This window comes from Macaca thibetana, chromosome 3 (genome assembly GCF_024542745.1).
Source record: "Macaca thibetana thibetana isolate TM-01 chromosome 3, ASM2454274v1, whole genome shotgun sequence".
Lineage (NCBI taxonomy): Eukaryota > Metazoa > Chordata > Mammalia > Primates > Cercopithecidae > Macaca > Macaca thibetana.
This window is the reverse complement of record NC_065580.1, coordinates 171,154,121-171,169,705: the sequence shown is the minus strand read 5'-3', so window position 1 is coordinate 171,169,705 and position 15,585 is coordinate 171,154,121. Positions and strand designations below refer to the sequence as shown.

The 15,585-nt window shown below is 40.2% G+C and overlaps 2 protein-coding genes across 8 annotated transcripts in view; both read right to left on the bottom strand.

Annotated features, from left to right (window-relative positions):
- The window catches only part of ATP5PF (ATP synthase peripheral stalk subunit F6), a 985,871-nt gene that overhangs the window by 169,179 nt on the left and 801,107 nt on the right, over positions 1-15,585 (bottom strand). The window lies entirely within an intron of this gene.
- APP (amyloid beta precursor protein) overlaps positions 1-15,585 on the bottom strand; it is a 286,015-nt gene that overhangs the window by 5,601 nt on the left and 264,829 nt on the right. For 3 of the 6 annotated variants that reach the window (XM_050784742.1, XM_050784744.1, XM_050784746.1), the window contains 3 exons: positions 15,234-15,287; positions 11,820-11,920; positions 5,957-6,103 (listed from right to left, as the gene is read on the bottom strand). In XM_050784742.1, the coding sequence (XP_050640699.1) occupies positions 5,957-6,103; positions 11,820-11,920; positions 15,234-15,287 (302 nt within the window). The remainder of the gene's footprint in view (positions 1-5,956; positions 6,104-11,819; positions 11,921-15,233; positions 15,288-15,585) is intronic. The other 3 variants (XM_050784743.1, XM_050784745.1, XM_050784747.1) reach the window with 1 other exon arrangement.

Below are 15,585 nucleotides of genomic sequence, written 5' to 3'. Positions count from 1 at the left end.
TTGAGGAGAACTTTTGACACTCTTTGGCTTACCTCCATACCCCCTTACCCTTTTCTCCCTTTCTCCCTGAACCTGATTCATTGGAACCATTTAGTCCTTCACTGTATCCAGAGAATTTAGAGCTCAGCTATCTGCCTGCAGGGACAACATTCTATTTGGGTGTCCTTAGTTTCCAGGTCTCCTCCTATTGTCCCTTTACATGGAGGTGTGTGAGCTAGGAGAAGAGGCAGGAAACACAACATTTACATTTTATTATGTACAGTAACCAGCAGGATGCGGATTGATAGATGTCCTTTTATACAACGGACTGAGTCAGGCCAAATGACAGAATCCTGTCATTGAGATGGACCAGACAAGTAAAGGAGGGTAAGGGAACTAAGACGTACAACACAACAATAGTGTGACACATCAAAGGAGCCACAAATATGAGGAAAAAAAAAATAAAAGCAAAGAAAACAGCCAGGAAGTTTTCAAGCTAGTGACTTATCCCTCCTAGTAACCTCCCAGTAATTGCTTGCTACTTAGTTGTGTAGATGCTTGTTTTCCTAATTTTGATGCCATCTCTTTATAGTTATATATAAAACTAGAAAGCAGTTGACTGTGTTTATTGCCAACATCAAGCAATTCTTCAGGCAGGTTCAGGAACTCCTTTGCTATCCCTTCATAATCTTTTTTTTTTGACAGAATCTTGCTCTGTCACCCAGGCTGAAGTACAGTGGTGTGATCTTGGCTCACTGCAGCTTCCGTCTCCGGGGTTCAAGCAACTCTCCTGCCTCAGCCTCCTGAGTAGCTGTGACTACAGGTGCGCGCCACCATGCCTGGTTAATTTTTTGTATTTTTTATTAGAGACAGGGTCTCACCATGTTGGCCAGGCTGGTCTCGAACTCCTGGCCTCAAGTGATCCACCTGTCTTAGCCTCCCAAAATGCTGGGATTACAGGTGTGAGCCACTGTGCCCGGCCTGTAATCATTTTTGATGCTTTCCTTTGATCTTCCAATTTCTCTTCCTGCTGCTCTGTAAGCAGGAAGCCACTCCTAGGTTCTGCACCCACCCTCACTTCTCCTTATCGTGGCTTTCCGTTCAACCTGACCACTCTCTCCAACTACTCTACAATGCCGACGTCAGTATATCTGTACCCTTGTGGGTCAGTTTCTGGCTGGGAAGAAAGGACCTCTAAGGACATCTTTTTATGAAGTCACTAGTATGGCAGCACATTTCTCAGAAGAAGTCATATGCCATACCTCCATAAAAGCCAAATAAGGAACTCTCTTCTTATTCAGGTCATTAATGAGATGACCAGGAGGTGGGACGGGGAGACTCCTGGTGTTCCAGTGATCAGATCTGTGACAGGAAAACTTTTTCACATCCTATAATAAAGAGAAGCTGTGCCCCCAACTTCTCCTTATTAAAGGTGACATCTCTGGGGAGAGTAGCAGAAAGAGCTACAATACGTGTTTTTAAATATCCAGTGTCTATGTATGTGAATGCAGAAAAGTACCGCTTGCACTAAACAGATCCTGGGATCAGTGGGCTTTGCAGGAATGTCCTAAAACAGGAGCAAGGGTGGGTGATTCAGCTAGTGCTGAGATTTCCAGCCACCACAGGGGTATTCTGACATGGAGGGCGCATTTGGGGAGTGGTAATAATAAAGAGCTATTGCTTCACTGCTTGAAGCACCAATAAGGCACAGTTACCTCCTTGGGAAAGCACGGCCAGCGGCTCACAGAGTGACTCTCTGGCCTTATGGCTAAGTAAATCAGTAACTCAATATGTACTGCTTATTATTATTATTTTTTAAGAAAACAAAAGTAGCAAGTGTTCATTTCCAAATGCTAACAACTCTACCAATAAAAATACAGTCATGGGCCATATACTGACATTTTAGTCCATGACAGACCAAACATGATGGTGGTCCCATAAGATTCTAATACTGTATTTTTTTACTGTACCTTTTCTATGTTTAGATACACAAATACCTGCCAGTGTGTTGCAACTGTCTATAGTATTCAGTGCAGCAACACGCTGCACAGGTGTGGAGCCTAGAGGCAATAGCTTGTAGGTGTGTAGCCCAGGTGCGTAGCAGGCTACCATCTAGATTTATGTACGTGTACTTTATGATGTTTGCACAGCGATGAAACCGCCCATGACACATTCCTCAGAATGTTATCTCCAGTGTGAAGTGGTATGTGACTGTTCTAGGCTTGTTTCATTTATACATTTGTTCTCAGGTTTTTTTCCTAGGGTTCCTATCTCTGTGATCCTCTGCAGGCATTTTTCACTCTAAAAACGAGCAGTTTCCTGGAAACCAATGCTTTCATCATGACTTCTTCATGCACCGATGGTATGTAAGTACAGTGGTATTCTGTTCTGACTGACTGAGGTGAGTCCAACTGGAAATATTCATGTACTCATTTTTGTTCTTATTGAAGTAGGGTTACTGATTAATGAAGGTTAGCCAGAGCCGGAAATAAAGGTATTTCCATGTACTTGAGTGTGAGAGAGCCTGTTAAAGTAGGAAGAGGATGTTTCAGAAGCATCACTTCCGTTCCGTGCAGACGCTGGGATGCTGAGAAAAATGGTGCTCTGAAAGCCCACAGTGCTCTCCCAGCTGAGAACATGCATAGGCTGGGTTGCAACTCCCTGTGTTCAAGTTCTACCATCCCAGCTAGACTACACCTTTTTTGAGGACAGAAAAGGGGAACGTGGTCTATTTCAACACTGCTGTACAGACACACCACAGCACTGGACAGAGGGCTGCTTTCAGGAAGGACAGCCACAAAGGTCTTGAGAGGAAGAAGGAGATGAGAGGACATAAAACACAAACGAGGTGGGGCCCTTCATTTAGAAAGGTTTCCAGTTGCTCTCAAGTAGACAGCAAAATGAGTATCTAGAGAAGAGCTGAACAGCCATCTTTCCCGACTTTGCTCCTGCAAGGATACCTTCTGGCTTAAAAAATTAATTTCAGAATCTGGGTCAAAATGTCAACTTCTCCTCTGACATTTTAAGTCCAATGAGACACTGCTTGGTAACTGACTAAAGAAAAAAACCATTTTAATTCAGGCAGCTGGAAGAGCACTTAAAGGGCAATTGGTCATCTGGGAGGCAACTAAGGCTTGTGCATAGAACTGAAAGGAAGGAGTGTTACAATGATGTGTCAGTGATTCTCAAATCTTACTGCACGTCTCATTCATCTGGGGAAATTTTCAACACTCAGATTCTCAGGCTCCTATTTGGGAATTCTGTTTCCCTAGGTCTGAGGTAGGACCTGGTAAGTCTCATGCACAGCCAGGGGAAAGAGCTCCTGGTGGAGGCCTTGCTTTTATGCTCAGCATCCCTGGGGCCTGTTACGGGCTAAAATGTGTCCCCCTAAAATTCACATGTTGAAGTCCTAACCTGCCAGTACTTCTACCTGTGACTGTATTTGGAGATAGGGTCAAAGAGGTAATTAGAGTTAAACAAGGTCATCAGGGGGGACCCTAATCCAATATGACTGGTGTCCTTATAGAGAGAGGTTAGGACACAGCAGAACAGAGTGAAGGCCATGTGAAGACACAGGGAGAAGACAGCCGTCTGCAAACCAAGGAGAGAGGCCTGGGGAGGAACCAACCTGGCTGATACCTAGATCTTACACTCCAGAAATGTGAGAAGGTAAATTTCTGTTGCTTAATCCACCCAATCTGTGTTACTCTGTTATGGAAGCCCTAGGAAGCCAAGTCTTTGGCCTTTGGCATCAAAGACAGGCAACTTCAACGGATAGACCGGCAGCAAAGATAGAACTATATTAAATAAATTAAAAAGGGCTCTTGAAGGCCGGGCACAGTGGCTCATGCCTATAATCCCAGCACTTTGGGAGGCTGAGGTGGGTGGATCACTTGAGGCCAGGAATTCGAGACCAGCCTGGCCAACATGGGAAAACCCTGTCTCTACTAAAAATACAAAGATTAGCCAGGCATAGTGGTGTGCTCCTGTAATCCCAGTTACTCAGGAGGCTGAGGTAGGAGAATCGCTTGAACCTGGGAGGTAGGGGTTGCAGTGAGTGGAGATGATGCCACTGCACTCCAGCCTGGGTAACAGAGCGAGACTCCCATCTCAAAAAACAAAGAAACGACAACAAAAAAGAAATCAACAACAAAACAATAAAACAAAACAAAACAACAGCAAAAAAGAGCTCTTGAATTATTCAAGTACGAGGACATCTTTATTTGCTCAAATATGGAATTAAAACTTTTAAAAAAATTAATTAGAGCAGAAATGAAAGAAACTGATACTAATGAGAACATATCTTACACTGTTTTGAGGGACACAAGCTTAGATACCATTCCAAAAGGTGCAATGACCGAACGTGACAATGGGATCACTGCTTTTATGTGCTCACACTCTGGTCTATGAGCCAATCCGTTCCTTTCCACCCAGCTACCTGTTCTCCTCTTGGTTTCCGTCCTCACACTGCTCATCCACGTCAGTATGAATGGGGAAATAAGGCTCAAACCTAACTTCCATCAGCAGCTTCTGTTGTAGTCTGCAGAGGTTTTAAGTGCTGAGCAAAATGAAATTCTGGCTTCACCACAAATTTCATTTATTTAAACTCTGTCCTCTTCTAATCAAGAATGGTTTAGAGCACAGTTCCTTGGGGACAGTGGAATCTTTAGCTCCCTAGCAACATCTGGACTTTTCTCTGATGGAAAAAGCAATGGGGGCTGGACGTGGTGACTCACACCTGTAATCCCAGCACTTTGGGAGGCCAAGGTGGGTGGATCACCTCAGGTCAGGAGTTCAAGACCAGCCTGACCAATATGGTGAAAACCTGTCTCTACTAAAAACGTAAAAATTAGCCAGGCATGGTGGAGTGTGCCCATAGTCCCAGCTACTCAGGAAGCTGAGACAAGAGAATGGCTTGAACCCATGAGGCAGAGGTGGCAGTGAGCCAAGATCCAGCCTGGGCAAAAGAGTGAGACTCTGTCTCAAAAAAAAAAAGCAGTGGGGAATATGAGGGGAAATATGGACTCTGAGCTTGACCCTGCGTAATTTGAACACTTCTGCCTTGGCCTCAGTTCCCTCATCTACAAGATGAGAAGATGAATTTGACTGATCACCATCAATATATCTTTCAGCCCTAAAAATTCCATAACTCTTAAAATATCACAACAAAATGTCACACAAATTTTTCAGTTTCCCTGTGCATATAAAAGCTATGTTTATACTATATTTTCTGCAAGACAGTTTCCTAAAAAGTTGCATATACTGTGAGATTTTAACACTTTTTCCCCCATCCAAATGGCATTTTAAATGCATAAAAATAACTTATTTGTAAATTTTCTTTCTCTCTCTCTTGTTTTTGTATAGCACCTTGAAACTAAGATATTTCAGGTGGAAGTGCAGGGTAATGGGTTGAAGAACTCTCAAATAACAATCATTTATGTTTTGGTGGGCCATTTGGTATAGTGTGATTTCCTGAGAAACTTTAAAGGGTAAAAGTCTGCACTGAAAAATCACATTATTTACTATTACCTGGTTGTATTCAGAGGCCAGACTATTTAAGACATAAGAAATCCAGGAATAAATATGTTTAGTTTTTTTTGGAAAAAGCAACTTCCTACTTCTGTTTTTATTTTTAACTTCTCACACTGATTTTTGTTGTCTTTGAAAAAAAAGTCTAAGGGTAATCATACTTTTTAAAAGTCATGCATTATCATTTGTGTTATTTTGATAACTTCAAAACAAATTATAAGTTGAGATAACAACACGCAATCTCAATACCTTGATCAGAATATTCACGATAAGTTGCAATGAACAAAATGCAAAACAAGAAAGAACAGCTGTAACCCAAGCACCATGGAAGCACACTGATTCATTTTTTGAAAGAGATACTTAGCTAGTTCTTAGCAAAAAGCTAAGCCTAATTCTCTCATAGTCTTCTTTAATTCCCACTTGCAAACATGCAGTCAAGTTTACCCACCTCCACCACACCATGATGAATGGACGTGTACTGTTTCTTCTTCAGCATCACCAAGGTGATGACGATCACTGTTGCTATGACAACACCGCCCACCATGAGACCAATGATTGCACCTTTGTTTGAACCCACATCTTCGGCAAAGAACACCTTGAAAACAAATTAAGAAAAACAATTTTAATTTGTAAATGCAATATAATTTACAATTTATAAATGCAATTAGAAGAATTTCATTTCTTAAATGCAGGGGACATTTGGATGAGGTTATATGAAAAGTTTCAGTATATTCTCTGGCCAACTGTTTGGTCACGTATTTGATGATTACTTAAAAAAAGAAAAGAAATCACATATTCTCCTTACTAAGAATGACAATCATAGTTTACAGAACGATGTACAACATGTGGCTTCCCCAGTCTGAGGAAGTCTACTTTCCCCTCACATGTCAAAACCAAAGTCTGCAGCGACCTGAAACTCTGACAGGTGGAACATTTGGTGAGTGGTGGGAAGATGGCACTTGTATCTATCAAAAGCTGGAAAGGCACGGATCATACTAATGAAAGGGGGTCAGCATTTTCCCAGTCACAGCAGGTTTGAAACTCTGAGCCCTGATGTCTGACTCTAAGTGACTGAGACTTGGGTGTTTTTCAACCCTGTAGATGTCCTAATTTCCTTGGAGGGACACTTTTAATGCACAGGAATAGGTATTCTGAAACCACGCAGTTAAACAATAGAAAAAAAGGTATCTTGTTACTTATAGTAATTCAGCAGAATTCTAATTAACCTTTAGCAGTGTAATGCTTTTTAAAGCATAATGGTTCAAAGGGAAGTATAGGCAACAAGAATTTTAAGTCACTCATAACTCATGCTTTCTTACTATTGTCTCCAGAAACCAAAATCTGAAATGTTGCTTTATTTTTGCTCTTTATTTGGATTAAACATAAAAAGAATTTTGAGAACATTGTAAAGAAGAAATAAAATTTCATTTATTGCACTACATTGCTTCATACTGTTTATAAAAGCAAGTCATTATTTTTCAACTTTATCTACTTGAATGAAATGATAGAAGCACACCACAACGTTTATCATCTTGTTATATAAGGAGTTGATCTTATGCCAGATGAAGTAAAACTATAGCTAAACATTATCATGTTTGCTCTGCAACTTAATGAAAATACAGGCATACCTAGCTTTATTGCACAGTAGTGTTTACAGATAGTATTTTTTTTTAAAAAGAAAACAAAACAAATTAAAGGTTTGTGGTAACCCTGTATCAAACAAGTGTATTGGTGCCATTTTTCCAACAGTGAACACAGGTTCACTTCATGTCTGCGTCACATTTTGGTAATTATTTAAATATTCAAACATTAAAAATTATTATATCTGTTTGGTGATCTGTGTGATCAGTGGCCTTTGATGTTACTATTTTAATTGTTTTGCAGTGTCATGAAACATGCCCATAAAGACAGCAAACTAAATCAATAAATGTTGTGTGTGTTCTGACTGCCCCCCAAACTGGCCACTCCGCCCCTCAACTCCCAGGCTCCCTATTCCTTGAGAGACCACAATATTGAAACGGGGCCAGTAAATAACCCTACAATGGTCTCCAATTGTTCAAGTGAAAGGAAGAGTCACACGTCTCTCACTTTAAAGCAAAAGCTAGAAATAATTAAGCTTAGTGAGCAAGGCATATTGAAAGCCAAGATTCTTGTGCCAGTTAGCCAAGTTGTGAATGCAAAGAAAAGCTCTTGAAGGAAATTAAAAGTGCTACTCCAGTGAGCACACAAATGATAAGAAAGCAAAACAGCTTTATTGCTGATGGGAGAAAAGTTTTAGTTGTCTGGATGGAAGATCGAACCAGCCGCAACATTCTCTTAGGCCAAAGCCTAATCAAGAACGAGGCCCCCAACTCTCTTCAATTCTGTGAAGGATGAGAGAGGTGAAGAAGCTGCAGAAGAAAAAAGAGTTGGGAGAGGTTGATTTCACGAGGTTTAAGGGAAGAAGCCGTCTCCATAACACAAAAGTGCAAGGTGAAGCACCAAGTACTGATGTAGAAGCTGCAGTAAGCTATCCAGAAGATCTAGATAAAACTCCTGATGAAGGTGGCTACACTAAATAACAGATTTTCAGTGGAGATGAAACAGACTTATTTGGAAGAAGATGTCATCTAGGACTTTCATCATTAGAGAGAAGTCCTGCCTTCCAAGTGTCAAAGGACAAGCTGACTCTCTTGTTAGGGGATAATGCAGCTGGTGACTTTTAAGTTTTTGAAGCCAAGACTGATTTACTATTGTAAAAGTCCTAGGGTGCTTAAGAATTATTCTAAATCTACTCTGCCCATGCTCTATAAATGGAACAACAAAACTGGGATGACAGCACATCTCTTAACAGCATGGTTTACTGAATATTTTAAACCCGCTGTTGAGACCTACTGCTCAGAAAAGATTGATTTCAAAATATTACTGCTCACTGACAAAACACCTAGTCACCTAAGAGCTCTGAAGGACAGGTATAAGGAGATTACTGTTGTTTTCATGCCTGCTAACACCACATTCATTCTGCAGCCCATGGATCAACTTTCAAGTCTTATTATTTCAGCCTCTTATTACTTCAAAATATATTTCAAATATATTTTGTAGGGCTATTAAAACTGCCATATATAGTGATTCCTCTAATGGATCTGGGCAAAGTAAACTGCAAACCTTCTGAAAAGGATTCACCATTCCAGATGCCATTAAGAACATCCGTGATTCATAGGAGGAGGTCAAAACATCAACAATAACAGGAGTTTGGAAGAAGATGATTCCAACTCTCATGGGTGATTTTGAGGGGTTCAAGACTTCAGTAAAGGATGTCACCGCAGATGTGGTGGAAATAACAAGAGAACTAGAATTAGAAGTGGAGCCTAAAGACATGACTGAACTAACTGCTACCACCTCATGATCAAACTTGAACGGATGAGGAGTTACTTCTTAGGGATGAGCAAAGAAAGTGGATTCTTGCAATGGAATCTACGCTTGGTGAAGATGCTGTGAACATTGTTGAAATGACAACAAAGGATTTAGGATATCACATAAACTCAGTTGATGAAGCAGTGGCTAGATCTGCAAAACTGACTCCAATTTTGAAAGCTGTTCTACTGTGGGCAAAATGCTATCAAACAGCATCACATGCTACAGAGAAATCTTTCATGGAAGGAAGAGTCAATCGATGCAGCAAACTTCATAAGAAATTGCCACAGCCACCACAAACCTCAGCAATCACCACCTGGATTAGCCAGTAGCAGTGAACATCAAGGCAAGAATCTCCGTGAGCAAAAAGATTAGGACTTGCTGAAGACTCAGATGATCATTAGCATTTTTTAGTAATAAAATATTCTACTAATAAAAGTAATTAAAGTAGGTACATGGCTTTTTTTTAGACATAATGCTATTGCACATGTAACAGACTATAGTATAGTGTAAATATAAATTTTTTTTTTTCTTTTGAGATGGAGTCTCACTCTTGTTGCCCAGGCTGGAGTGCTAACTCGGCTCACTGCAACCTCTGCCTCCCGGGATGAAGAGATTCTCCTGCCTCAGCCTTCCAAGTAGCTGGAACTATAGGCATATGCTATGCCACCACATGTGGCTAATTTTTGTATTTTTAGTAGAGAAGGCATTTCACCATGTTGGCCAGGATGGTCTCGATCTCCTGACCTTGTGATCCACCCGCCTTGGCCTCCCAAAGTGCTGGGATTACAGGCATGAGCCACCACGCCTGGCCAATAACTTTTATATGCACTGGGAAGCCAAAAAATTTGTGTGACATTTTATTGCAAAATGTGTTTTACTGTGGTGTTCTGAAATTTCCAAGGTATGCCTCTACCTCCCTAAAAAATTCTTTCAATATAGCCTCAAGGTAGTCAAATGACTGATTTTTCTAAGTTAAAACTAACATACTAGCAATCTGGAAGGCAATATAAAATACAGCAAATGAAGCAACTTCTAAACGTGTTTTACTCATGGTTTATAACAAAATGAGAAATTGTTCATAATTATTCCCTTTACTAAACAAATATGCTAGCTCAATATTTTTATGGAAAGCAAATCATTAATTAGCTAATATACTAGTGTGAGGTAATCAGGAATAAATGCAAGTCTGGACATATTCCTGTGCCTTTAAGAAAATACTGTAATTCTGTGATATTCATTGCACTAATTATAGTACATTATCTTATCAACTAGTTCAGTAGAGGGAGCTGATTCTCCTAATTGCTGCCGCTGCCATTAGTCACTGTCACATTATAGGCGTTAGTGTAATTGTGGAGATGGGCTTATATGACACAAGCCCCAGTGAATGCAAATTTTCTGTACATTAATCTTCAGCTTTCTGCCCTACCAACTCTCAACTCTTCAGCGGTTTCCCAGTTTTTATTAACCTCTTCAGCAACAGCCTCATCAAGAGAAACCCTGATTTTATAATAATTGATACTAGATTATCTTGCCAATGAAAACCATGCTTCAAAAAGCTAAATGTCTTAGTGTAAAAAAAGAACGATGGGAGTTAAGAATGCAAATCCAAATCCCAAGTCAGTTTTTTATTTGCTACAATTATTTAAGAGTCAAGTGAGGCATAAATAATAATTTGAAGGTGCTTCTTTTCGAGATTAATACTAGGATTTATCAACTTTACTTATGAATACTGAAAAGACATTTTCTGCTTGAAAAAAGCTAACACACACACACACACACAAACAAAAGAAGTGCCTGAGATAACTTCAAGTATAATTGCTATGGAAATTTTATTACCATTTTTCTGTCCACCACTGAATGTGATAAAATTGTCTTATTAATTTAACCCCTTACTGCACCTACTGATAAGATGGAACCCTAACAGAATCCACTATTTGATTTATCTGAATTTCTAAGCTTTTGGTAAAGGATTTTATGTAACTACTAGAGCTGACCACAAAAGAGATGTGGCTTTTTGATTTACTCCAATTCTAACATTAGGGGGGAAAAGTGATTTCATCTGAAAAGGAAGCTGCTGTCTTCTTTGCACAAACCTTTTGATGAATAACACTATCAGGAATATCACGGGGTCCTGCTCACCCCATGATCTTATTCTTGCAAGAGAAGTTAAAGCATGGGAGGTAGGGGAGGGAATGAAAAGAAAAAGCTGGGGGAGAGATGAATGAGCAAAGGAAGACAGTTCCAGATGTGAACTTAAGCTATATAAAGTGTTCTAGAAAACCAAGCAGCGTATGCACGCGTTTGACTCTGATCCTTCAAGTAAACCTATTGTAAACCTATTTTCCCAGAAAACACAGTGGAAATTGAAGTGGCTGCTATATTGAAATTAATTCTACTTTAAGTCCCGAGTCCTGCACGAACTTAGCTGCCCTGTAGTCTGAAAGAACTACACACAGAGCCTCTTAATTTTCTTTTTTTGAGACAGTCTCGCTCTGTTGCCCAGGCATGATCTTGGCTCTCTGCAACCTCCACCTCCCAGGTTTAAGCAATTCTCCTGCCTCAGCCTCCCGAGCAGCTGGGACTACAGGCACATGCCACCACACCCAGATAATTTTTTTTTTTGTAGTTTTAGTAGAGACGGGGTTTCACCATGTCGGCCAGGCTGTTCTCCAATTCCTGCCCTTGTGATCCACCCGCCTCAGCCTCCCAAAGTGCTAGGATTACAGTCGTGAGCTACTGCGCCCAGCCTAGCCTATTTATTTTCTTCACGTTTTCACGGTAATCCTATAGGCAAGCATTGTATTTTTGTTTTTATCTTTTCCTTAATTTGATTTCTAGCACAGGATGTACCAGAGTTAATAGGTCATTTGGCAAGACAAACAGAGTAGTGGAAAGAGGTAAATTATTTTACGTACCAATTTTTGATGATGAACTTCATAACCTGAGTCATGTCGGAATTCTGCATCCATCTTCACTTCAGAGATCTCCTCTGTCTTGATATTTGTCAACCCAGAACCTGTATTATATCACAATGAAAGTATGCAGGACAACCAATTAGTTTTACTCATAAATAATAACATTGTAAGACAAAGCCTACCCCAAACTTCTTTCTAGGCCTGAAGTTAGAGGAAAATTGATGAATGACTTTCTTCAAGAAAAATGATACCCTATATTTAAATCCTTAATTACTATCTCTTTTAAACAAAAAGAAATGAAAAGGTAAGGGAAACCTGAATGTAAGCCTTCTGCTGCCTTTAATTACATGCTATAATTTTTGAAAATGGGGGAAATGCAGAAGTTAAATGCTGGTTGAGAGGTTGGCAAGGATTTGTTCCTGGAATATGTTGGCTTGGCTTAGTTGTTTAGCCTATTATGTGTCTTTTTCCATGGGCACTCATTACTTCAGAAATAACAATAAAAGGCTTTAAAAATGAGCATTAATTACCTAGTGGAACAAAACTGCTACTTTGGGGCTTTGTTCCAACTACAAATAAATTATGTTCATGTATCTATGCAGTGAAGCGTTGTAAAAATTATATGATTTTAGTCAAGTGTTCTAGTTATAGACACAGATTGTAATTGGTTCGTCTGCTGAATAAAGAGCTACAGTACATAATTTTTAAAATGCTTCTTAGCGACTAACAGATTTTATAACCTACAAACTCTTCCTTCTCTATAAATTGCTATATGATTCTTAATACGAATTGTTCTGATGAATTTCATTATTCAAATAATAATTTGAAGCTTAAAACAAAACGCAAAGTCATTTAAAAACCAAAAACTAAGTACAAAATATAAATGTCAGTGTCCATGCTATAACATTTAATTATCAAACATCAGATTTTAGGATGAAAAGGGCTTTGAAGTCATCTCTTCTATGGTGTTCCCACCCAGGGGCAGACTGTCAGTTCCTGTTTGAACACAGAGGAATGTGTCAATTTCTCTCCAGTTTTTGATAGATTTGCCTGCCAAAATGGCCTTATTTACATGAAGCCAGAATCAGTTTCCCTGTAACTTCCATCCTTGAAGTCTGATTCAACACAGAGCAAGCCTAATTCTCCCTTCCACAGTAAAACCTTGAACAGGCGTCACATCCCTAAGGAGAGGCATGCTCCTGCTGGTTCTTGTCTTACTTGGGCTACACATTCCCAATTCCTTTGGCTCCCAGGGGAATTTACTTCTTGCTCTTGGCCTAATCACTCTTTCAGTCTTGTCTATGAGATGCTGGGAAACTTGTCACACATCTTGCTGACACTGAAAAGCACAATGTCCACAGCATATGCTGTGCCAGTCTAACAGCACAGCCCATACAAGGAGAAGGTAAGGATAATCTGACAAAACCTAGGAAATCCACGCTGGTTGTGACATAGCCCCATTCCCTCATCCAAGTGTTCAAAAAGCTTCCACTTGATAACCTGTTTGAAGAGAGATCCATAATCAATGTCAATCTATACCTGGCTTGTAGACTGTGAAGTTACCTTCTCTCCTTTTTGCTATTCAGAACTTCATTTTCCTATCCCTACCTTCCCAGCTTTCCACAAAGACCACAGGCAATGGTTCTATTTTACCTTCAAGTTCTCTTAGCCTGCGACTGGTCTGAGTCATAAGAACTTGGACTTGGGTAGCCAGATGTCAGAGCAAGACTCCTTCTCAAAAAAACAAAAACCAAAAAACAATTTTTTTTTTTAAAAAAAGAAAAAAAACATTGACTGGTAGTGTCACCTCTTCCTGGAGATTTCAATAGTAACATATAGGCTGTGCTGGCCCAATGGAGAAATTTGATAAAACTGAATGAGTCAAATGAGCACTTTCTAAGTTACGTTTTATGCTTGTAGATGAAAAGCAAATCTTTTAAAGTGAGAAGCACCATGAAAAAAGTCCCAAGGCAAATGACCAACCTCAGCTGGCTGCGGTTGCAATTAGAACTGAACTGACCCTCAGCCCGAGGCCTTACAAGTCGGCTGAGCAGAACAGGAATGTCAACTCCTGGCTCCTTGAGATTCCCTTACATGACACTGACAATAAGGAGGACATCAGAAGAACTGAAACTGTCTCTGACTCACTATAATTTAAATTCCCCTTAAAAGCCTACAGACAGAAATTCATAACATCAACGAGACCAGCTGTCAAGACATCTCACGCTACTGTCTCTGCTGCCATTGTTAATCGCAGCATAAAGGCATGAAGATGCCACAAGGCAGACTCTGAGTCTTCACGAGTGACTGTGCTTGGAGGAGGCGGTCATGGCTTGAGCCTGTGGTGGAAGCGTGAGGGACAGCGTGGGTCTCCTTCTGGCTCTGCTGCTGACTGTATCTGAACCAGGCAGCAAAGGCTGACCTCTGTGTATTAATATCTTCAAAGAAGGTTCATTCCCTGTTCTTTGATTATTGCCTGGGGACATGATGAGGATAAAGAAGAAAATAAATACGGGAAAGTATGTGTTATTTAGGATTAAAATCTCTCTGGAATATACAGATTTGTCAATTCAATAACTTTCTTCCTCTTTTTGATTCACTGAAAGCGTTGGCTGCTCTCAGTTGGGTGAGGCTGTTCATGGAGTAGACACCAGGCACGTATGTGCTTCTGCTGTGCTACGACATTATTCATAAAATAAAAATGTGTTTCTTCTTAATGCCTGTGAAACTGTAAAAAAAATAAGTGTCTATTTCAGTGTTAATGGGATTTTTAAGTAATATAAAAAAATAAAGGGCTTATGTGCAAAATTATGCATCTACATCTGTTGTGTTACTTTAGCCACTCATTGAGAATAAGTACATACAACCCACAAAAGAGAAGATATATTTCTGGCTCTGGAGAGAAACCAATTCTGGTATTTTCAGGAAATCATGTCTACTTCAGTAACTGATTGAAGTTTGAGTGCAGTTTAGTTAGAAGGTGACCCATCTGGACACCAAACAAGAAAGGAGAGATGTTCACACTGGTATCCAAGTCATCACCGGACAGTCTACATCTGTCTGGGCTTCTGTTTGTAAGGACAGGAGCTATATAATCTTCTCTGTTTTTTGTTTGTTTGTTTTAAAGAAAAAATAAAATAAAATAAAATTAAAAAAAAGCCAAATTTGGAAGGGCTCTCTTTGAGGTTTCAGAAGGAAAGCTCAGAAACAAAAAACCAATCACTTCACTCGGAATTTCGGAAATGAAGAGTAAGGAAAAGTCAAGGGGAATTTTTAAAAGTGTGGTTTCTAAGGTCACTTCAGGTTCTACTCTACAGTAAGCAGTAAGAGGCTTATTAACATGCAGAAAGGAGACAACGTCTGCTCAGCTCAGGCACAAGATGCGGAGAGGCAGAAGTCAAGCGGTTCCAATACCTGGTCGAGTGGTCAGTCCTCGGTCGGCAGCAGGGCGGGCATCAACAGGCTCAACTGGGCACAGGAAGCAAGAGACACAGAAAGCAAACAAGACAAATCGAGATGGTAAGTCGTGGCTCCCGAACATAGTCGAGCAGGGAAAAAAAGCATATGCAATAAACAAGTTACAAAAAAGGAGCAGCCAGGAAGGAACCACAGTGAGTTAATCCCGAGCATCGAGGACCAGGAGGGGCAGCACTTTAAATGGTTGATCGCTATTGATGTGCCAGTCCTGCTCCTTAGTTTTCTAATAAAAGCCCTCACCAGGATAGGCAGCAACTTCAAAGAAGAGGGGTGGGGAGGGTGGATTTTC